Source organism: Pieris rapae, chromosome 2 (assembly GCF_905147795.1).
Source record: "Pieris rapae chromosome 2, ilPieRapa1.1, whole genome shotgun sequence".
In the NCBI taxonomy this organism is placed as follows: domain Eukaryota; kingdom Metazoa; phylum Arthropoda; class Insecta; order Lepidoptera; family Pieridae; genus Pieris; species Pieris rapae.
The window spans coordinates 7,034,437-7,057,999 of record NC_059510.1 but is presented as its reverse complement, the minus strand read 5'-3'; the positions used below and the strand labels follow the sequence as shown (position 1 = coordinate 7,057,999).

At 30.5% G+C, this 23,563-nt stretch overlaps 1 protein-coding gene across 2 annotated transcripts in view; it reads right to left on the bottom strand.

Moving 5' to 3' along the window:
• The window catches only part of LOC110991264 (ABC transporter G family member 23), a 52,189-nt gene that overhangs the window by 1,873 nt on the left and 26,753 nt on the right, over positions 1-23,563 (bottom strand). For both annotated transcript variants that reach the window (XM_022260576.2, XM_022268637.2), the window contains 13 exons: positions 18,281-18,374; positions 17,783-17,901; positions 14,431-14,549; positions 13,725-13,920; positions 8,918-9,119; positions 6,013-6,127; positions 3,377-3,552; positions 2,854-2,913; positions 2,258-2,413; positions 1,920-2,154; positions 1,211-1,335; positions 883-1,007; positions 362-606 (listed from right to left, as the gene is read on the bottom strand). In XM_022260576.2, the coding sequence (XP_022116268.2) occupies positions 362-606; positions 883-1,007; positions 1,211-1,335; positions 1,920-2,154; positions 2,258-2,413; positions 2,854-2,913; positions 3,377-3,552; positions 6,013-6,127; positions 8,918-9,119; positions 13,725-13,920; positions 14,431-14,549; positions 17,783-17,901; positions 18,281-18,374 (1,967 nt within the window). The remainder of the gene's footprint in view (positions 1-361; positions 607-882; positions 1,008-1,210; positions 1,336-1,919; positions 2,155-2,257; positions 2,414-2,853; positions 2,914-3,376; positions 3,553-6,012; positions 6,128-8,917; positions 9,120-13,724; positions 13,921-14,430; positions 14,550-17,782; positions 17,902-18,280; positions 18,375-23,563) is intronic.

The window sequence follows — 23,563 nt, the reverse complement described above, 5'->3', positions numbered from 1 at the left end:
TGACAGTCGGAACAAGTTGCAATTACGGTTCCGAACGTGTACTGAACCACTATTTTTAATACAGTTGCGAAAAAATTAAGCAATTTAATAAAACTATTTCCTTCTTTTCCTCTTCTCTCCACTCAATAAATTTGTCGTACGTAGATATGTAGCGACTTTTTCACTTTTCCCGTAAAATGTTCTCCGAAGCTTTTGGTGCAAACATATTTAAAACAAACTTTACCAAAGAGATTGCACGGTTTTACGGGATTGTTAATAGGAAGTATAAACTATAATCGAAACATTATGTTTATACATGGGTAGAAAAGGCTGATGTCGGCAAAGAAAGGTAACAGTAAATTACATTTAACGCAATGTTTACCTTGCAAAAGCGTCAGCATGACGACATACGCGATGTTTCCATTACTCTTCACTCCAAAGACGAGTATCATGAAAATGAGCACCAACGCTGTCTGTCCACACATCACTACAAACTGGGTCACCACGTGAGAGAATAAAATCTCCCCTGGGGAAACACCGGCCACCCAGGAACGATCCAATAGACCCTCTGTACGTTCCACTATGAGAGCAGACGAAGTGAGAGCTACAGCCAAGAAGAACACGATTCTGGAAAGGAAAGTTTTTGGTATCTCTATTACATATCAACGTTCAGAATTCTTCCCATATGAATTTAAGTAGGTATCTAATGTAAAAAGCTTTTTGTAAGAAGTAGGTATCAACTAAATTATAAAAATAGCTTGTTGCAGTAAAACAATTGAGTACAATCATAACAGCTGATGCTAATGTCGTCTAACTAAGCCGGTTATTCTGATCAATATAAGTAGAGAGTTTATCTAACATCTATACAAATAAAAGCTCTTCGTTTTGTGGATATGTACTTACGTTAGAATAACCCCCGGCGCGACGAAATCAGTGAAGGAAGGATTTGTATCACCGTAAATAGGATCCTTGAAGTCGATTGGAATGTCGCCCACTTTAGGATTGTAGTTACATGTCGATAAAAGACCCTGAAATAGATCCAATTATTTATCAGACCTGTTTAAAAGACTTGTCATAAATATTTATATAATTAAATATATAACCAAAATTTGAAACTAGTTAGATAAAGATTAACTAGTCGGGGAATATTTAAGGGTGAGATTAGAGTCGGGACTTATCACTGAGTGTAAATACGTATTGGATTTATTTTAGAAATTCATGAGGGAATTACCTTGGCGAAGTCCCTGTAAGAGAATTGTATGTCTCTACTTAGCATCAAACCAATTTGCTGATTGGACATGTCCAGCCAAACTTCCACCTCTGATGACATTATTGTCTCATTGTCAGCCGTGTCACCTGAAAACCATTAAAAATGTTTGATAACAACGTCTAGGTTTCGCAGTTACTTGCGTATTTATTTAAAAATATCTGCATTTTAAACTTTTTTTCTGACCACAAACACGTTATTTTACATATTCCCCTATGAAAATGAAAACTGCCAAAGTTATTTTTTATTTAAGATTAATTATTATACATTCAGTTAATGTTTATTAACTGAATGTATAATAATTATGTCAATTATAGCGAAGATCCGTATTTAAATAAAAAATGTGAGCGTCTCGGGAGGCCCGGCAGAAGTGATAACTTAAACTAATAAAGTGTCTAACGCACACTAAATACGAAGTAGACAGAGGAGAAAGCGTCTGTATGAAATACGGCTAGCGCTGCGAGTTAGAGTATGAGCGAGCGAGCCTGCCTACCGCTGCCCTTTTCTTGAAAGAACAGGAAGCTAGACAGACTGGCGCCGTAACGCGTTACGTAACGAAGCGGTTTACCCCCTCATAAGTAGTTATCACTTCAAAAATTTGAACATATTCATAAACTGTTACTAAGTGCAAATAAATATTTAAAAAAAATGTACATATATTAAAGTTTCTCACCTAAAGCCAGTCTCGCAACCAAGGAGTCGGTATAATTCTCATTGAAATAGATGACTCCCCAGGCATCTCCTTCCCGCACAGCTTGTTTTGCATCGTCTAGGTTAATATAATAGTTTTTGATGATTGAGTCATTTTTCAAATTGTCCAAATACCGGCAAGACAGATTCTTCATAGAGCACGAAGCGTTGTATGGACAGTAGCCGTCGAACACATTAACATCGTCGTTTACAATAGCCTGTGGTTTGTAAAAAAAAACATATAAACGAATATTGTTTTTATTTAATGCAATAATTGTGATAATAAAGTTTTCATCCAATATCTTATTTTATCAGTCTTACCAGTTTAAGTCCGCTTGGGTCTCGTCCAATTGCCAAACAGAAGAGTATGACCTGCATCACGGGTAAGGCAAAGATGAATAGCATCACACCGATATTTCTCCACATCCGCAAGAAGTTCTTTTGAATCAACGCCTTAATTTTACCTCGGGATGTGAACTGGAATTTATAAATTGATTATTATAAATACAATGTCTACTGTTATCATAGACAAACTTTAAACTATATAAGAAAATATTACGTATTTCTTAATTTAATTAGAATGTCAAAATAAATTGAAATTTTCAATGGAAACCATTTAAATTCCTTATCTAAAATATTTTCAATAATTTAAAATTCTATTCTAACGATGTATTAAGTACTTAAACCTAATAACTAATGTTTTACATCTTTTGGATTTCTTAAATTTCCCCACGAGTCCAAACAACATAAAATAGCTCATAGTGCGATAAATATGTTATGTATGTATTTAAAAATATAATAATAATACAGACTTTTATTCAGATCAATTTTTAAGTACGCATGTAAACATAGATTACATTAAACCAAGTATTAGAAGGTTAAGAAAAAAACTATTCTAATATAAACAATATACTCACACTAAATCTACCAGCGCAATCGGTACAGTCTGTTGCAGCCTCTGATATTTTTCCTGGCAACTGAAAGTTTAACGAAACAAAAACTATTATTACAAAATACCGATAGAAGTTTGGTAGATTTTTCTGTGATAGTGATAAAACCTTCAGTAGTTGTTTGTTACCTTATATTGGTATACAGAGAAGATTATCAGAATGTAGAATCACTTTTCACAGCACATACTAAAAAATTTCAACATATATGTAGCCAGTCATATTCATAATGTATAGTCAAATCTTACTTATTTTACCTTAGTAACAGAACTTCTGTCTTAATATTTATAAAAATAATAATAATAATGGCTTTCTTGGGGTGCTTTTGCAAACTAACTGCGACTAACAATGCACTCAAACTGAGTTCATTAAGTAAATAAACGCGGTCGTGAAGCGCATTACATCTGCCCCTTCTATTACCAGTAAAAAAAAAGTGTCAAAAGTGTTCCGGATAAGAAAAGATAAGTAAACAAACATAATTTTTAAAACTCACATCTCCATTGGAACCAACTCCGTTGTCAACAATCAGAACCTCCTTGCTCTGGTGGAAGTTTAGCCCGATGACTTGCGCGTCTTCATTGGCGTAGGGAGCTTCTTCCCGTTTAGACATCTTGTTGAGTCCTAGGCCTCCGCCCGATACTGTTATTTCTGGTACCTGGTTGCCTTGTCCTGAAATTATTTAAATTGATTATAAGAGTTATTTGAGAACTGACTCGACTAAACGTTACTCTGATAAACATGTTTCAATACTTATTATTTGAAAAGTGTTAAGCAAATATGTATAATAAATAATTTTATTTCAAGGTATTTTAGCACCTCCATGGCTCCCTCATTTTGTTGGTTTTAATGCGTTTATCCCGAAATTTTTGGTCAAGATATTAAAATATGATCGATAATTTTTGAATTGAATAATATAATAATTTCAATGGTTTGTATCTACGGCCTATGAACTCTTATTTTTTACTATATTATAATCATTGTAATTAAGTTATGTATGCAATTTAGACTATCGGCAGAAAACTTGGTAATGAGATATTGAAGTTATACAGCCCTTAAGAATGGCGTATTTATTAGAAATAGCAAGTCATAACGATAAAACGATCACTTTAAAATATCATTTAAATAGGAAGTCTAGAATGTCTATGTAATTGAAGATCGCGTGCAACCTTTGCAAGGTCTCGAAGCATGAATAAGATTATTATTATTTTTCATAAATGCTTGAATGGCACGGAATAATTAAAATCAACAAATGTAAAATTTTATATGATGCGAACATTTGGTTTTCTATTACATTATTAATTTTAATCATTATATGCATAAGCACGAAGTAAATAAATAATAATTACGATTTTTACTGGGACTAAAAGACAGAGAAAGATAGTTTTTTTATTTTTTTTGAATATTATAAGACAATAGGTAGTTTAGGTTCTCGAAGTGTAAAATGAAACTTCTGTATCTTCTTGTTTGTCTTGTCTGTATATGTATCTTGTCTTCTTATATGAATTTTATGTTGCCTATAATAAGATGGCCTTAAAATGTGTTAATGAGAGTTTTTGTCTCTGCTAATTGGAAGAATAACAAAATGATCAATTTACGCGTTTAACTTAATATTTTATTGAACAAGACATTGATTGAAGAAGATTGATTGAATATTTTTTACATCACTACACCTTCCCTTGTTTTTTCCTGTATTGCTTTAATTGATAGATACGATTCGACTGTATGGTATAGGTCAGACAATTAAGTCGTTATATTCTGTTTAATTGAATACATCGTTTAATTAATCATTCTTTTAAGGCATGGTAATAATCAGTCCTATCTGTTTTCTTTGGTACCAAGCAGAAAATTGTTACTTCTTAATAATTGGATTATTTTCGCGTATTATACGTAAGTTACTAATTTCTAAACTGTGAATTCCACTCCATTCCTGGTTTATAAGTTACTTATTTTAAATTGGAATTGACATTGGACCGTGAATAGTGTGTACATTGAATTATTATTTTACTAAAATTATAGTTTAATTACAATAAATTCCTGTATGTTTTCGTATAAGTCTAGCCACCAAGGCTCTAGTTAAAAAAACATAGTAAGGTTTCTACTTTATTGATAGCGTAGTAAGACAATATAAAAGGCACATTTGTGAAGTGCATGGAGCTATTGCAACCACACTTTAAAATTCTCCGTATTGAAGTATTAATAAATAATTTCTCATTTATTAGTAACGTATGGATTTCCGTCGATTAATCACGGAACTCATAAGATGTCATTGCGCAAACACTTATATAACGACTTATATAGCTATCGTACAACATTTATCATAGTTACTCGAGTTACGTCTTAAATTATATGAAGAGGTAATTTACTATAGTCTATCGGTAAAGTGAACTTTAATATTTTATATCAAGTCCAAAAAGCAAACGACTAAATCACGTATACAGCACGACGTTTAGGTTTTTTTGGTGTGAAAATACAAACGTGAGTATTAGATAATGTAAAAAATAAATATTTGATAAATCGTTTAACATTAGGTTGTTAAATACGTAATGTGAAAATGAAACTGCGGAACGCTTCGATGATGGATGTTAAAAAATCTGTTCGATTATTTTAATACAATGATAAAAATAGTAAGACAGGCTTATGAATATTTAATTTTTTATGATCTAGTGAATTTTTACATAGTCTTAGACAATTTGCATAAAACTATAACGGATAAAATCCTTCTATGCGTATGATTGTTGAGTTTAAAATAGTTCTGTTTACAATTTTGAATTCCTATGCCAACAAATATATGGCTGCATTCATTCACTCACTGACTCACTCATACACTCACTCACACATTTGCACCCACACACGTACTCATGCATTCAGGCAAGTTGACAGTTGAAAAATAAATAGAATAAGGTTAAATAATGTAATTATTTTAAGGAATTTAGAATTAAGTTTATTTATGGAAGAGCTGGGAACCCTGCCACAGGTATTTTTTACTTATAAGGGTTTCCAAATCTTATACTCAACTCGGAGTTCAACTATAGAGTTTTATTAATTAAATAGTTTTATTACTATTGAGAAAACCTTATTTCGATAATAGATTTTGACTTAGACTTAGATTTTAATAATACCTAGACATACCTTGTTTCCTAGATAATTTGAGGAAGACGTCTTCAAGGGATATGCAGTTGTACATTCTGAGGAGTGCCTGCGGTGGATCCTCGGCCAGCAAGCGGCCACTACGCATCAAACCAATCTGAAAAAATTATACGTCTGATGAAATACCTTCTTTTCATTCATCATTACAGGCGGCGAGTGCTGAATTTTTACTAAGTTTCCATTAACATAAGGAACGGGATATAATTTTCGATGCTAAACTTCTTTTTAGGGCGTTAAGGAAAAAATATGAGAATACATTTTTACGATGCGCGCGCACACGGTCACAAAAAACTGTCACCCTGAAGTTAAACATAGTCATCATTTTACAATAAAAAATGTACTTTTCTTTATTTATGTTGAATTTTTTTTGTGAATATTTTAATAAATTTTATTTTTCTGTCGTTTTTTTTACAAACGTATATTAAGGTGAAAGACAAGATTTTTGAAAATATTTTTATCTTGGTACATGAAAAAAGTATAACTTCGACATAAGGACACACATATTATGTTTTTAAGAACTTATCAATACTATAAATTATTATAATTATGAAATACTTATATATATTGTAGTTAAGCCATTCGATAAATATAAATTAAAAACCCACTCTATTAAATCTACAAAATCACTAAGTTTTCGAAGATAATTTATTCGTAGTCAAACCCGATAGTGATTAAAACACGAAAGATGTTAAACGTGACATGAGAGATACTGACCTTGAGTCACATTCCAACTTGAAACCTTAATTTATTAAAGTAATTTTTAAGGTTGCGTGTACTTGTAATATTGCGTTATTAAGAAAGTCTTTCTATGCGTTAATAATTGGATTTGATAGAACTTTAGAAAGTAATAGTAGACATTTTTATAGTGCTTTAACATGCTATGTGACGTGATTTTTCTAAAATAAAGTTTTGAAATGGCATTGAGAGTGTCCATGGGCGGTGGTATCACTTAACATCAGCTGAACCTCCTGCCCGTTTGCCCCCTGTTCTATAAAATTTTTATATTGATTTCGAAAAAAAAACCTTTACTTAGTCTATTATAAATTATTTATATAATATTTTCTATTAACGATATTGCGGAAGGTACCGATATATTTTTATTATCCTTTTTATAATACCAGTCCATCAATACAATATCGGACACACCGTTTCCAACCGCGACCAAAAAAAATCCTTTCACTAATTTTTAATCGATAAATGCTTTAACAATTGAGAAATAAATTGTTATTAAAAAAACTTAAGTTTATGTTAATAATAAGTTAAAGGTCAAAGGGCTAAATATTATTGAACAAATCATTATGGTACGTTGTGCGCGTTAGCTACTCTCAAAACAATCACCGGACTAATATTATATATACATATAGACTTAGTGCTCCTTTCTTTATAATTATAAAAACGCTTAAGAAATTTAATTTCATTTGTTTTTTGCGGAACATTCCTAAATATATTCCCCTAATGTTTTATGTGTGTTCGCTCAACACAATTTATTTATTTAAGTTAATACATTTTCTTCATTAAGAAATGATTCATTTGGGTGACCATGCACTGTAGTATTTTGTAGGCACATTTAATTAAAAGTTTTGTAGATAATTGTTGTATTCATGTATGAATTTATGTTCGTTATTATTTGTGTAAATCTTGTGATTTACTGTAAAATCAAGGTTTAGTAATATAAAGCGACAGAAGAATATTTTTAAATGTTTTTTTAAGTACCTATATCTTTGATTTTACTAAACTATTAAAAAAAAAATAACATGTATAAAATTTAAATTTTAACAAGTGCCTAAAATTGATGTTTGGAAAATTCCATTGCGTGGGCAAAGTAGCTAATTAATATTTTGGCCGTGAGATGTCTATTTTGGACGAGGCCCGATGCCTTTTAAAAGTGATATTGAAATTACTTTTAACTAATAGGTTAATGTATAAAAAGCCTTGTATTTCCTTAGTTGGAAGGAGATAATTTATTACATCTTCATTTTATGTATTTGTTATCTCTTACAACCATTTTAACGATCGATAAAAACTATTTTAATTTTTTTTGTTTACACAAGTTCATGGACAAGCAAAAGTACATTATGTAGGTGAGTTTAATAGTTATTGCACGATTCCTGGGTCAACGGGGTGTTTATAATAGTAGAAGATTGTAGTTCTACTCTATATTAACCACTCGTGTACAACAACTTAATATAAGCGAAATAATGAAATGTTAATTGCAATATAACGATTGAATGCAATGTAACAGTTGAAGAGAGTGCCAACGTCTGGCTATACTCGCGGGGCGTAACTCACGATTTAGGAAATCGCAACGCTTATAAAACTTAGAAAGCCTGAGTGGGCAAAATGTACAACCTTGCCTCGCTTTACAGTTATATTATACAGAATTTGCACTTTTTGCCAATATCGTTACTTTACGGGGCTGTACATATTTTTACGAATACTAATATGATAAATGTATAGAAGTCACATACTTCCAAATTCATTTATAAGTCCTAAAACAACATTTAAACAGTAAAAAAAGGAAATAGAAACCTAATTACACAAAATTACTGTAAGTAGGAAGATTTTTGTAAAATTTATAAATATTTTCGTTAATATATGCTTTTAAATTGTAAGAGCAAAATAGTATATTATAGAGTATTAACAGTAAGAGATAAACGAGATGTAAGTATGTATAGAAGACTTTTCTAGTATGTTAAGGATTACAAATAAAGGAAAATTGTGTAAAGATCAGTCAGTATGAGTATTAATACTTTATATAAATAAAATCTGTTGTTTATTGTTATTATTATTATTGTTAGCATTTAGCAAATAAGAGGCGTTTTTTACTTAAAATGTCGGCCATGCTCTTTTTCAAGTTTTAACAATAATAATAAATGAAATATCTTACACAATGCGCCTGCCTGGCCTCTTCAATATAATGGGTTGTAATGATAACAGTCTTATCTCCGGAGCTGGTGATTCGCACCAGATGGGTCCAGATAGACTGTCTTAGAAGAGGGTCGACGCCCACGGTGGGTTCATCAAGGATCAACAGTTCAGGATCATGCATCAATGCCACGGCGAACGAGACACGCCGCTGTTGTCCACCACTGTAAAATAATATATATGTATAAATAATATATGTATATATATATGTATAAATAATATTTTAAAACTTTCTTGAATATTTATGGATGCAATCAGATTCTATACTTGTAAAGTCTGATACAAGTCTACGCCTTTTAAAATCATTAGTCACGTCACTTCACCAGGGATGACAGTTTCTTACTACCAAAGATAAAATTTGGCCATTATTTATGATACATTTGTAATATGTAATTTTGATAAAACGAAGGGCTGATACTTTAAGTAACTTATATATCTAGATGACTTAATTGTAACTTAAAATTAAATAGATATTCTTAAGAACGTCCTAGATCAATTTCTCCTTTAGACATAATACACCTTCGTGACAGTAGTTACAAAAAACTTTTGATTGACAAAACCCAACTAGAGACTAGGCCATCATAACCCTGTAGACGTTATTAAAATAATTGCCTTAATTTTACATGATATACAAAACACATCTCGTTCTACTTAAAATGAAAGTAAATATTTATTACTTAACAGTTACATCATTCCAACATCCACACAAATAAGACTCGACATTTTAGGTCTAGCGAGAATAACATCGTAAATAAATTCACCACAGTTTGATAAATTTATGTCGTATCTCATAGATTTATAAAAGCTGACAAGATGAGCTTTATTACATATTAGTATTATCAGAATTTTCGGCAGCAAAGAGTCATACTAACACCAGTATATTTTGATTTTAGACAATTGAAAGCTGTTTATTTATTCCGACAAAGCGAATCTTAACAGCTTGGTTCTAGATAGTTTTAACTGAGCAAAGACGAATGCGCTTTCATATCAAGCTTATTATGTATTCTTAGTTTTTAATATTTGAATAGATTTTGTAAATATTACCCTGACAATTGATAAAACTATAATTTCATACCACGATATACTAGTCTTTTTTGTATACTGTGTAAAAATCCGTTTAGGATCGAATGTAGTAGTACCAGCTTGATCCTAAAGCTATGCTCTCATCATTTGCTATTGTATTCTAGAAAGTATAAAATCAACTTATTATAAGTAATTTTGCTTGAAAGTATGACACACATTTAAAAGAGAAACGCATGATTCATCAATACATAAGAATCAGCAAATTCATTCACGAATGTATATAATGTATTAAGCACAACAGCATTTACACAATACTTATATAAATAATCATTGTATATAGTGAGTGATAACTTGATTTATCATTGTACTAGTTTATAACGTTCTAGGAGTTGTATATCTTTATATTTAAGTTTGTTATGGAAGAGCTGGGTACCCTGAAACCAGTATTTTTTACTTAAAGGGTTTCTAAATCTTGCACTTTATAATTAACTGTTGTTAAATACATATTTGTTGTATGTTAAATTAACTAACTTTCTTGTTTAAAACGTTAAGCGAACGTAACCTTTTTTATTCTTGTGTTCAATCCAAATCCAATAATGGAGAGGAGAAATGTGGAGTGTTTGGGGCGGTAAGGGAGATGCGATGATTACCCATCTAACCCACTAAAACACAGTGGGCCCATTTTCTTGGACAGGCGGCAAGAAAACAGTTTCCCGTAATTCGTACGTCCAACAAAGGCGTCTGCCGTTGCGCAGCCTAACTAACAAACGTAACCGCTCTAACGCTTTATATCTAATTGTAATAGCATGTTTTGTTACATTACTAATAATGGTAATAAAGCGATATACAAACACGTAAACGATGTATTGTGCCGAGGTGTGACAAATTGTCACCAATTGTAACGTAACAAGCGTGACACATTGTGACACGCACTAATTTCTGACAGTCATTAGGCATTGTTTGAGATTGCCGGCTATTACGCTGCCTTTGTTGCTAATTGTCCGTGTTCGATCTGGCAAAATCACTTAAACAAATTATGTTAAATATTTATTAAGGCACAAAACATCATATTTATATTTTATTAATTACTTAACGATATGTCTTTAAGGTTTTTTTTGTTAAATAAACCCAGTTATGACCCTAATTATAAACACAAACACAATAATTATTATCAGAACAAGAATATAATTAGTTAGTAAAATTTCTTGTATTTTTAATTATGTAATTTCATATGTTTGTTGTTTGTGTTGCGTCTGTAAAGTATAATACTATTGTTCACTCGTGTCAATTTAGTGTCAGGATTGTTTTAATAAATAAATAAAAAATATACATAAAAACCTGTGATTTCTAGGTTATATTAATTGATAATTTATCGTCTATCAAATCAATTATGAGGTTCACACTTGCCATACATGTTCACGTTAAGGAAGTTATTATTTATAATATTTTTATCGTCTACTTCGTAGTACATATCTTACGTTAGGTTATAAAAAAAATTTATAGGATGGTTATGGTTGATAAGGGGTTAAAATTATTCAAGTCACAGAGAGTAATATACGTAGTAAAACTGAATAGATAGGTTATATAAAAAACCAGAAGGACTAAAAATTTATTGTTTAGGGTTATATAGTGTTAAATACTCAGTATTCTTCCGAATTAATAATTTTAATTGGCAATTTCATATAAAAAAAGAAATAAATTAATTAAGCAATGGTTATGCAAGATTGTTTATGGGTTTTGGAATTAATTATGCTAATATAAGCCTAAATAATATTTTTTAAAGCCTACTTTAAAAATCCAGTTTATAATAAAAGCAATTATTCGCGCGGAACTTCCTTAACTTAAAACTTGTGTGACAGGAGTTAGCACCACATAATGGCGATCGTATTTACATAATACATAAATTAAATAATTACTTTTAATTGATAATAATAAAGATTATACCTCGCACAAAGAATTAGTCTAGCTATTCAAAGGGGGAACGCTGCCAGTATCTTCGGAACCTTGCCTAAAGGGGCTCCTTTTAATAATATTTTTTAATTATTAAATTTTAAGGTTAGTTGTTAGGTAAATTTTTATATATCAATAATTTATTGAAAATTAATGTTTTATTGAATGCTCTGTTGTCCAAATATGAGGCTCAACGCACTAAATCCCTATTTCGATATATTTAAACCTTAAAATGTTGATTTGATTTTATAACTTTAACTACTTTTGAAGCAATGACTAGTAAATAGACTCAAGTCGTGTTAAACCTGTTTTAAAGCAAGTAAACTTTGTTTCAACTTAGAATGTATTGAATGAGGTGATTTTTAAATCCGTCGTAACGAGTAAATATATGTATTTGTATACGTAGAATTAAAGTATATAGCGGATTATGAAAGGTCCCATTTCAACTAAAAATACTCAAAAGATTGATGATGTACTAGCTTAAAATAAAAGAATATTAGTAAAACAAATGAATGAATTTACAACGTACTATGCCTGAGAGTTAATGAATATCAACTGAACAATAAAAACGCTAAGCAAAATTTAAATTGTCTTTGGTAAGTGACTTTTGTAATTAGAGTCGTTGACCACCTGAAAATATAAAACCGTAAGTAGGTTTTATATTATAATACGATAAATTATGCAAGAGAACAATTGTTTCATACAAAATGGTCCTAATTTTTTGGCTGGCCATTCACATATTAAATGTTTAGAATTGGTAATTACTATGTTCACACGTTCTACTTGAAGTATTCTCGTAAAATGAGATGTTTTAACATTTCTTAGGTTTTGAAGAGTATTTCGAGATTATTTAAAATTAGAACCAAAAAGTTTTTGTCTGCATATCGTAAAACAATATTCAACCTTCTCTTAAAAAATAATAATGAATGTGACCTAAGCATTTACTACTAGTCTCAGCGCTGCATCCTAAAAAGTAAAAACATAAATACTTATATTTTTTTATGACTAACTCTTAGTCGTACTTAGTAGATTTAAAATATTTTAAAGACTTATTCTAACATTGATTATCAAAGACAAAAATTAGCTGATGTCATCCAACACAAGCAATAAAATTTTATAACAATGCGAAAATTAAAATTAATTGCCGCATAGTGTTTGGAAATGGTATATAAATATTTAACAGTACAAGTTTTCCTTGTGCATGCGCAGCATTTTAATGTTATATTGAACGAACATAATAAAAACTTTTTTTTAATTTTTTTAAATTAATTTTTTTTAAAAGTTAAAAATGTTTTAAAACTTGAAACTCGACCTTCGGAGAATCTAACTATTGTTCTATTTTTAAATGTTCTTCGGGTTTTTTTTAAAGTCTGGCATTATTATTAGCCTGTAGGCTACAAATTATATTTATGATATATTATATATATATTAAACCTCGTTAGGTATAAGGTATCATAGATTAAAGTTTGGGGTAAAATTTGCCAGTCCAATGCATAGAATAATATTTGTTTTTAAATTAAGCTGACCCTTTCATACAGAGAGAAAATAAATATTAATATGTATTCGCATTACGTACTTGAACAATGTCAACTTCCTTACTGACACAAGATATTTCTTTGAAATATTATCCTTATTTACGATGTTAACATCACATATTCATGAAGCATTTGTATGAAATAAATTAGTAAAAATTCTTGCAAAAACATAGTTAATATTTAAATGTTGTCACATGGTAAAGAACAATTTACAGCTATTTAATAGAATCTCTATTGATAGGTATTAGCAAAAAAACATACCTCAAGTTCTTAACCATTCTATTCTCACTGGGTAGGTCAAGGAAGTCTAGGAGAAACCGCAATCGCTCCACGATCTCCCTGGTCTCCATACCGAAGATCCAACCGAAGTACATCATCGTTTCTTTGATGGTGAATTCTCCATAAAGAGCTATTTCTTGGGGCATGTACCCAACTCGTTTTCCGGGAACACCGGAACCTAGTAAGAAAAAGCTTGCTTAGAGATTTCAATACGTACATGCCAATTTTTTTTATCATACACTCTTTATGAATGTATAATAGATATAGATATAGAATGTATTTATTGTTGTGTCGCTCTGACAGTTAACCAAACATTGGTAATAACTATTAACATTATTGTAAGTGAAGTAGTAATGAGTGAATTGGAAAAGAATTTCATTACACTTCATATGATAACCATTCTAAAATAAAATACATTGGTGAAAATTACTATGTTATTTCCTTAGATTTGATTACAAAAATCTATAAAATTTCCATAAATCAGTACAACAACATTATACCTATTTATCGAGCTGAATCTTTTAATATATACATATATAAGTCTATATTATATCCATATTAATTGAGTCTCAAATTGAGTACATTCAGATATCAAACTATAAACTAAAACATATTGAAACTATACAGTTTTCATGCATTTTATTATAAACCACATTTTTATAACTCTAAAAGCCTTTAAAAAAAATACCTTTTGTGCCTGGCTTTCCACCCAGCACCCAAATATCTCCGCTATTGAGTTTCCGTCTACCCACAATGCAGGAGAGAAGAGTCGTTTTGCCGCACCCTGACGCGCCTAGTAGACCATATCTGGAAAATTTACCCGTTTAAATATACTATATACTAATACTTACAATATAATTCAACTTTTTTGTACAAACGAAATATGTAGAATTGTATTTATTGTATAATTAGGAAAAAATTGGAGCTGGCTAGTATTCTTTGTGTAATTTATAAAAAGTAAATATACATTATATAGAAGTAAATCGGCAATAGGATTCAGTATAAAATAAATCAATGGCGCTGCAACCTTCTTAAGTATGGGCCTCAGATTTTTGTATCTGTTGTATGATCATTTGTCTCATAGGCAAGTAGGTTATTCAACTTTTTGGGTTTAAGGCAAGCCGGTTTCCTCATGATTTTTTCCTTCACCATCCGAGCGAAAGTTAAATGCACGCATAGAAAGTTCATTGGCATATCTCGGAACCGAACCTACGACCTTAGAGATGAGAGTCGTACGCTAAAGCCACCAGGCAAACACGGAAAATTTTCACCTCATAAAAGGTGTGCAAATACTGCTATTTACACTTGCCATTTTTATTATATTAAAGCAACATATAATTCTTCAAGGATCAAAATTAAAGGATTTCTGAGTCAGTATTTTTGTGCATTACATGACGACATCAAACCAAGGCATTTAAGTGCGTTCCGTTCAACATATTATATTAAATACGATGCAATGTTGAAACATCCCGTCTGTCGTAACCAGACTAGAAATTTGTGCCGCAAGGCAGCCTCGGTAATTGTCGAATTGTGTGTTTTTTGATCATTTATTTAACTAAACAAATACATTGATCGATTATGAGATTTATATCATTGTATTGCAATTTGAAGTCTCTCGTTCTAAGCATAATGGGAATAGCATAGTTTTTGATCCTAAATTTTTGTGTAACGCTATTGACAGAAAAATTATAAATTAACTATCAAGAAATTCCAGAAAAGATATTATGAGGTGAGTTACTGAAAAATAATCAATGAAACGGGCGCGAAAACATCTTTGTCCCATACGCCATTGTACAGTTACTTTATTTACAAAGCATACTATCTTCGAAGAAGCAATCCTAAGTCTCTTTATCCTTCCAATAACATCACTCTAAGAATTCTACGTCATACTCTATTGTTTAAAACTAGGAAGTCAATAATGCGTATTACCTACGTAGTAAGGGTCAAATTTGTCATCAAACCTTATTTGCTAAGTATAATTACTTGTAGAGGTTAATGTTCGTTTGTTCGCACTTGGCTTGCTGCCATCCTCCCTAGGTATGGAAACGAATGGAGTTTGTTTCGTCTACATGGAATTAGTTGTCAATTACTATTATTATTTTTTTAAATTGATAAAGTTTGCCAACGCTCGGCACACTGATACATTGGTAAAAACAAACACAAAATACAATTTTTAATGTGACAAGCACTTAGAGGCAAACATGACATTATTATGGAATATATTGTTTTAGCGTAAAATCACAAGTTTATTTTAATTTTAGTATAACCTAGTCTTTGGTATTGTGAGTATTAAGCAATGAAACATTTTAACGGGTATAAACGCATATGCATTACATTAAATACGTCGAAAACTCTGAAGCGTTCGTTTCGCCTTATAACTATCACGGTCAGCAAGACTAATCACGTTCCTTTTCACGCCTTTGTCTTTACTTTGAACGCGAACTCACGTTATAAACCTCTATAACTAAAGCATTTATGGACTATTCGTATATATAAATATCTATAAATACTAATAACATATGTATACAAAATTCTAGCCCATCAACTGTATAACCTAAAATGCAATAATATGGGTTTAGACATGTAAGGCGATTAAACCTTATATTTATTCATCAATGACATACGTTAATTGGTGTATCGATTAACTGTCTATTATCATTTCATAATAATTAAGCGATGGAAATTATTTGTAAAGATATGTTGTTGAGTTCTGATACATACGTTCAGACATTATCACGAGATAATAATTATTTGTTAGTGTTTTATGAGTAACAGATAAACTTCCTAACCCAGTGGCGTTACTTTTTTGGTCTGGGGTCTGTCTGCATCTATTCGTGATTATTTGGATTTTCTAATAGGCAAGATATTATATCAGTACCTGACACACGCCGGCGACTTTACGCATCTATGGCATATAGGTTCACTTGCGAGGTTTTTCTTTCTATAGGTCAACACTGCTGTTAGTTAAGTGATCAATTAAACTTACTTAAGTGATTTTAAATTACTTTCCAAAAAGTAAAACTTTATATCTAAGGTCTATTCTAATAAAATATAATTATAATTCCATAGAGAAGAAGAAGAAGAAGAAGAAATAGAAGAAAAGAGAGAGACAGAGGAAGTAGGAACCTTTGCAGTTATAATATTACGTATCCTGAAAACTGTAATCTAACTTATTTCTTTATATTATGAGCACAGAACAAATTTAATCTTCACCCAAATCTATACACGTGTAAGTAATTAATAATAATAATAAAAAATACGACACAAACGACTTAATCAGTATTACTCATAATGGTATTTAGCAATGGAGTACAACTTGAAGGCAATGCAAACATTTTACCCATTGTGTTTACAATGAAAACAAACATTGCCAAGAATGTGACGGATCGCATCACTAAGCTTTGTATTTTGTTTGATTTGTGTGAGAAACAAATGAACAAAGTACTGTTGAATAATGCAGTAAAAATTGGTGAATACTTAACCACGTCTCGCCAGTTTACTTAGAAATTTTTAGTTCACAAGGAATTTGAACGAATTAAAGAACATATAAATAAAATTATGTTCAACAAGATAATGACCATATTCTATAACAAAAATATAATAATAAAGATAATCATATAAATTAAATATTCTGCGTAAATTTTGTACAGTGACACTTAAGTATACAATACTTATGTTATCATCAGATTTATATTATTTTAATTTGATCATAGATCATATAAACTACAACACTATGCTTGTTAGAATTAATTAGGTGTAGTTTAATTATTAATTAAATTATTTTAGACAGATTAATCACAGTACAGACGACCCTCAATTCATGAAAATGACCAAATACCTACTTAATCCAGATTATTAATTTGTTTTATTTTTGAGTCTAAGCTTAAATAAAATCAATACGACACATTTAGGTAAAAGTTCTGCTTCGTAGTACTTGCTACGGCGTAGCGGTGTCAAATACTATAAGGTTTAACTCCAAATTTTAAAACAACTAATAGTGCATATTTATTTCGAATAATGTATGGTAAATGTATACTTACATTGTGCCCTTTTTGACGGTCATGTTTAGTTTACTAAGAACATGGTTCGGTCGTTTGTTGGATCCATAGTGTTTGTATGCATTCTGCACGCACACCGCCTCCGCCCGCTTTTGTAAAGCCTAAAAGCAAAGGAAAATGGTTTAGAAGCGTTTTTGTTTTAAAATATAAGGGCATAGTATATACAACAAGTTGTTATCGAAAAATCTTGGTTGTATGTACTCATAAAATAAAAAAAAACAGGTAAAAAACATTTTACTTAGCCCTAATAGAGCTCATGTACGATGATTGAATTAAAGAACAACTGTCAAAGATTAAATTGCTTTTGTTTAATAAAGGAAGTAAAATTAATCTCTAGAGGCCTTGTGACTTCCAGTCTGATGAATTATTTTCTTTATTAATCAAAGAATGAAGTAATAATTTTACAATTTGCTATTTTTTGTCATAGACAATTAATAGTAAATTGTCAGTTGTAATTATTTCAGACTAAACATTACTCACCAGTGTATTTTGTTTATCGCTCGGCGGGGAAAATTGTATCTGGCTCATCTTCGACTCCTTCTCGTCGCCCAGCGGCGACGGAGGCGAGGTCTCTCTGTAATTAAACATTATTATTATTACAGGATTTATGCATTGCCTTATAACCATATAACAACAATTTTAGGATGCCCAATCTTGAGAACCAATTTAAGTTTAGTAATTAATGATTATAATAAAGTAGAAACCTAAAATTCAATTATCAACATACAAATATACAAAATAAGTATTTTGTTACTTTGCGCGTCTCACAGTTGACTCTAATTAGCTGAAAAGTATTTAAGCTTAAAAATATATTAATATAAAGTGTAGTATATTTTGTAATACTGTATTCGCCATTCATGCCATGTTCGCAAATTTGTTTCAGTCTCTCGAGTAATAAAATCTAGAATTTAGAATTTTGTTCTAGACTCTGTTTGTTTTGTTGTCCTTTATCTAAATGATAAATAAAAATAATAGTCGTGTAACCGTTACTAGAATTTGCATATGTATCTTAAAGTCTGAGATAAGTAAAACTATTGATTTAGAAATGATGATTAACCTGTTGCTTCAGGTACTAATTTATTATCCTGTTCTAACGATGCAACCCTATCAAATAACAGTACGATTGTGTTTGTATCTGATGAATCTTTACCTTAGATTAAGCATTCATCAAACGTATAAGTTTTGACATATCGCTCACGGTCGCGTGGCGAAACAATTACGATAAATTACGCTACAAAACTCTCAGACGTATAGCTGTCCCGCTTACTCTGACCTTGGTGAGTGCAGTTACGTACTGCTATTCCGTTTTAGCGTGAGCAATTTGACGCTGTCAGTAATGTCCATCATTAGGATTTGCGTTAAACTGATGAGTCTCCATTACTTGGGCGGGAACAAAGTTTTTGTGATAAATACTGAACATTGAATGAACATAACTTCACTAGTAAGTAGGTATTCCTAATAGTCACGCCCTATTATATTAAATCAAGTTATTTTTATGTTACCTATTATACTTAAAAGCTCGCACGAAGCATATCCCATAATTCTGTTTTGTAATTTAATTTATGATTTTTTTTTATTTTATAAACTTATTACGCTATTTAACCTTTGAATTTTCAGTAAAGCTAATTTGAAAACTAAAACAGCGCACTACGCATTTTCCAAGACTTGCACCGACGTCATTACAACACCGTCCTTGAAATGTATTTATATTCAAATAACAATTTACGTATTACAACAAAAAAAATGCAAATGATTACAAAAACTATATGGAAAATCTCAGAGGAACAATAAGGCTGACACGACCCCAACCTCTGGGCGAGATAATCATTGTCTCGTAATTACAGTGTTAAATGTAGTAATAATAATAAACCTATATGGTGTTTACACGTACGCTTGTACATGTATTAAATTTAAAATTCAATAAATACAAATTAGTGCTTAAATGTGTACATAGAAGATAAAATATCTCTATCCGAATTGTACTCAAATCTGTTATCGCTGAAATGTATTCTCTCTATATCAATGAGTTTTGGTTTTTTTTATCGTTGGTACACTTGGTATTTTAGAGAAATATTTGTTTAAATATGTGTAGTCCATTAAATAACAGATATTTTTTATAGAATAAATTAATTTACACATATATAATTTTTGGCAAGAAACTGATAAATGCAAAAATGCATGTAGATATCTTTATTGTAGAACGACACAAAAATGATATGCTATCCAAAAATACAATAATAATTTTTACCTTATAGGATTTTAAAATAATGTAATTTTTTTACAGTATATATCATATAATTTTCAAAGTAAAAAACATAAACTTAATAAAGTACATTTGGTTCTTTACGCTGATGGAACAAGAAATCCTAAAGCGAAAAGAATAATGAAATTCCTAAGCGGCTTTAATAATTTCTTTCGTATTAAAGCTATTTATAAGAGTAACATATGACTGAAATGGTGTAAAGAAACTGGTTATTTTAGTCAGACCCACATAATGCCCAGCAAAAAGTGGAATTATGCAAAATGCAATCTTTCTGTAAATACTTAAAAGGATGTTATAAGCTCGTCGCTTACGTAAAGCTGACATTTAGTGAGAAAATCGATTATTGCGTAAAACTTACTAGGAAGGAGGAAGAACGTATTGTCTATGATATTGCGTTGCAGGTAGTGGAAATTTATTTTAATTAAAATAAACTACGCTTTTACCAGATCAAAGCTAAATATGTACTTAATACTAATTAAGGTTACATTTAAAATTATACAATATTACGATGTTATAACATTTTTTCAGTTAGTAATTATAAGTCTAATACACAATATTTTCTATGGAAAACACCGCCCATAGACTGGTTTTTCTTGTACAAAGTTTGAACCGTAACTGGCTATACTTGAAATATCTTAAGCAAATTATATTTATGAGCAATATATATTTTTCTCTTTTTAGCTTGGTTTCTCAGCTCGTTATGTATGCTTTAAGGAAAATAGTAAAGAAAGAGAATAGGGGATTTATTATTAGATGAATAATTAGGGATTAACTTCCACAATTCACTGAATAAAAACTCTAAAAATCTAGGCTGGGTTAAAGATAAAATAGTTTTGTAATTCTACCCATAAACAAGTTTTTACCTCACCTCATCTGAAGGTCTTGTCACATCGAATACTATTAACTAATTAACATATGTTTTTCCAATAACCTCGATACTTCCTCGCAATGTAATGGACCAGACCAAGGCTCTGTTTTATATCTTCTAGATTCAGGTTTATTATCCCTTTTTAAATTAGTATGAATAAATCATATATTACTAAGAATACAAACACAATTATTTTTTTAGGACATATGAGGCGCGAAATAATAAAATGGTTCGAACTCAAAAAAAAAATTATCTATGATAGTCTCACAGAGCGTCAGGCCTACATGAAGAGTTAAATATTTTTACTGAATTGATTTAGGTTACTTTATTTTATCTGATGCTACAATCTGCACATGACACCCTACCCTATGAAATCTGAATAATCGAAGTTACTTTTCGTTACAATAAAGTTTTTCTATTATATTTCAGTTGGACTTTAAACTGTTATTAAGAATATAACATTTGCATTTATAATATCAGTTTTTACTGTAATTTATATTTAATAGGTACAAAGTATCAAGTTCTTGTCACTGTTATCATGACAATTCGCATAACTACAGATATTAAATATTACATTTTAATGGTATTATAAAACATGACTTGTTATAAAAAAATACATGTAATTATATAGTTAGGTTTAGTTTACGTTTGTTTCTTCTAATATTGTAAAATGTATCGAAGAAAAAAATACTTTGAGAAATATAAACTTGAAGATCTCTCTCTCTTTCTTACTCAAAATCCATTTTTTGTAATAATTGCATCTTTTTTTAAAGAAACTTGTGGCTCGTCTCTTATAAATGTTTCGTATTAAATTATATTATACAAATACTTGGTAAGTTGGTTTGTTATAGTTGAATAATAAAATTAAACACGTAATTGCTGCAAACACATTATCCTTTGACCGACTTGACTCGCTAATCGTAGATGTAAGGACGTTTAGTACTTGCAATTCTTTGTATATTGACTTACATAGTTTACCTTAATAACATAATATAGTCGTAATTACGATGTAATTACTTGGTTGACATTAACATTTACTTCCAAGGAAATAAAAGCTTATATGTTTCAAGTAATCCCGGACTCTAAATCAAATAGAGCATTCGCCAAAAGTTCTTTAATAGAATAAAGATATCTGGTATTTTAAGCAGAGGAATGTTAATGGTTTGATTAAAAAATTAGTGTACGCACAGAACTCCCTAAAGAAATTAACGAAGACATCCTGCATCCACTGACCATTGTATTATACACAATATTATACCAAACAATGTGACTCCTGAAATTGTGTTAGATAAAGAGGAATTCATAAAAGTTTCTAAAATGTGACCATATCAGTTTTGTAATATAGCATTTAATCGTTTTTTCCGTTTATTCGTTTTTTCCTAGGTCCTTCTTATAAATTTATGCTTTTAGGGTAGGTTTTATATTTTGGTAGCTATGGTCCGCGAGGTCGTTCAGAGGTCATTTGGTTCGATTCCCGTCGTGGACTGACGCAACAAGTTACATCAACTGACCGGTTGGGGAATCTGGGTCATGATCTCGGCTTCCGCTAGAAAGTATAATCAATCTATGGCTTATAGGTTTACTTTAAGTAGTTATCTGCCTTCAGCTTGCCTACTAGTGGTGCGTTATTAATATGGACTTAGTATGAAATTTTAATATGATTCAAGTGTGTTTTTATTTAATTTTTATCATTTTTTTCTTATGAACAGCTTACTTCAGACTATAATAATCTCTTTGTAAGATATCGTAAGATGTATTAGGCAATGCCTCAACCTACTCTCTGTTTCTCGTTCAGCAATGACTTATAAAATTACATATTATGATCTCAATTTTTAGTAACAATTCACGTAACAAAACAATTACGTAAAGCAGTTTCAGTTCAGATAGTATGTATTAAGTTATGTAATAACTATCTGAATATTTCTAATGTAAAGTTATATGCATAATTATAAAACTAATAAAAAAACCACTACATTTATTATTGTTTCTTAACCATTTCCATACAGTAAAACTTGTCTCACAAAAATTCAGTCATAATCAGAAAGTAGGTAAGTATGTCATATTATGTAAGGTAACCTTTGGGCCAACGCTCGCCAACTCTGGCAAATACCACCAACATTGAAGCAAATGTTGGACATCCGTTGCATTTGCGATTAATTATTGCATATTTGGAGCAAAATAACAAGTTATACTTGATTCATTGTACTCGTTAAATGTAGGCCGACTGGTGTGGTGTATTAACATGAAAAATATTTAGGAACATCAAATGCATTTAAAATCACAAATAACAAAGACGATAATTATGTTTTAATACATAAACTAAACAGAGTGGTATCTTTGCAAAACATGTCTCTATAGTTGGTATTCAAATTTATGGTTACAGATGTAGGTAGTATCAATAAATTTATTAATAACGTGTAAATTTAATAGTTTTCTTATCGTAATAATAAAATTCAATAAATGAATACGTTACTGTTAGCTGCGCTGTACTGATTCATTATTCATATAAGAACTCCTGCGTTAGATGGTAATCTATGGATAAGGCTAAATGTGTGATAGTGAGTCGAAGATTTTCCTAACCTACAGTGACCTTGGCATCGTGTCGATCTGTATGCGTCACGAGACACCTCTT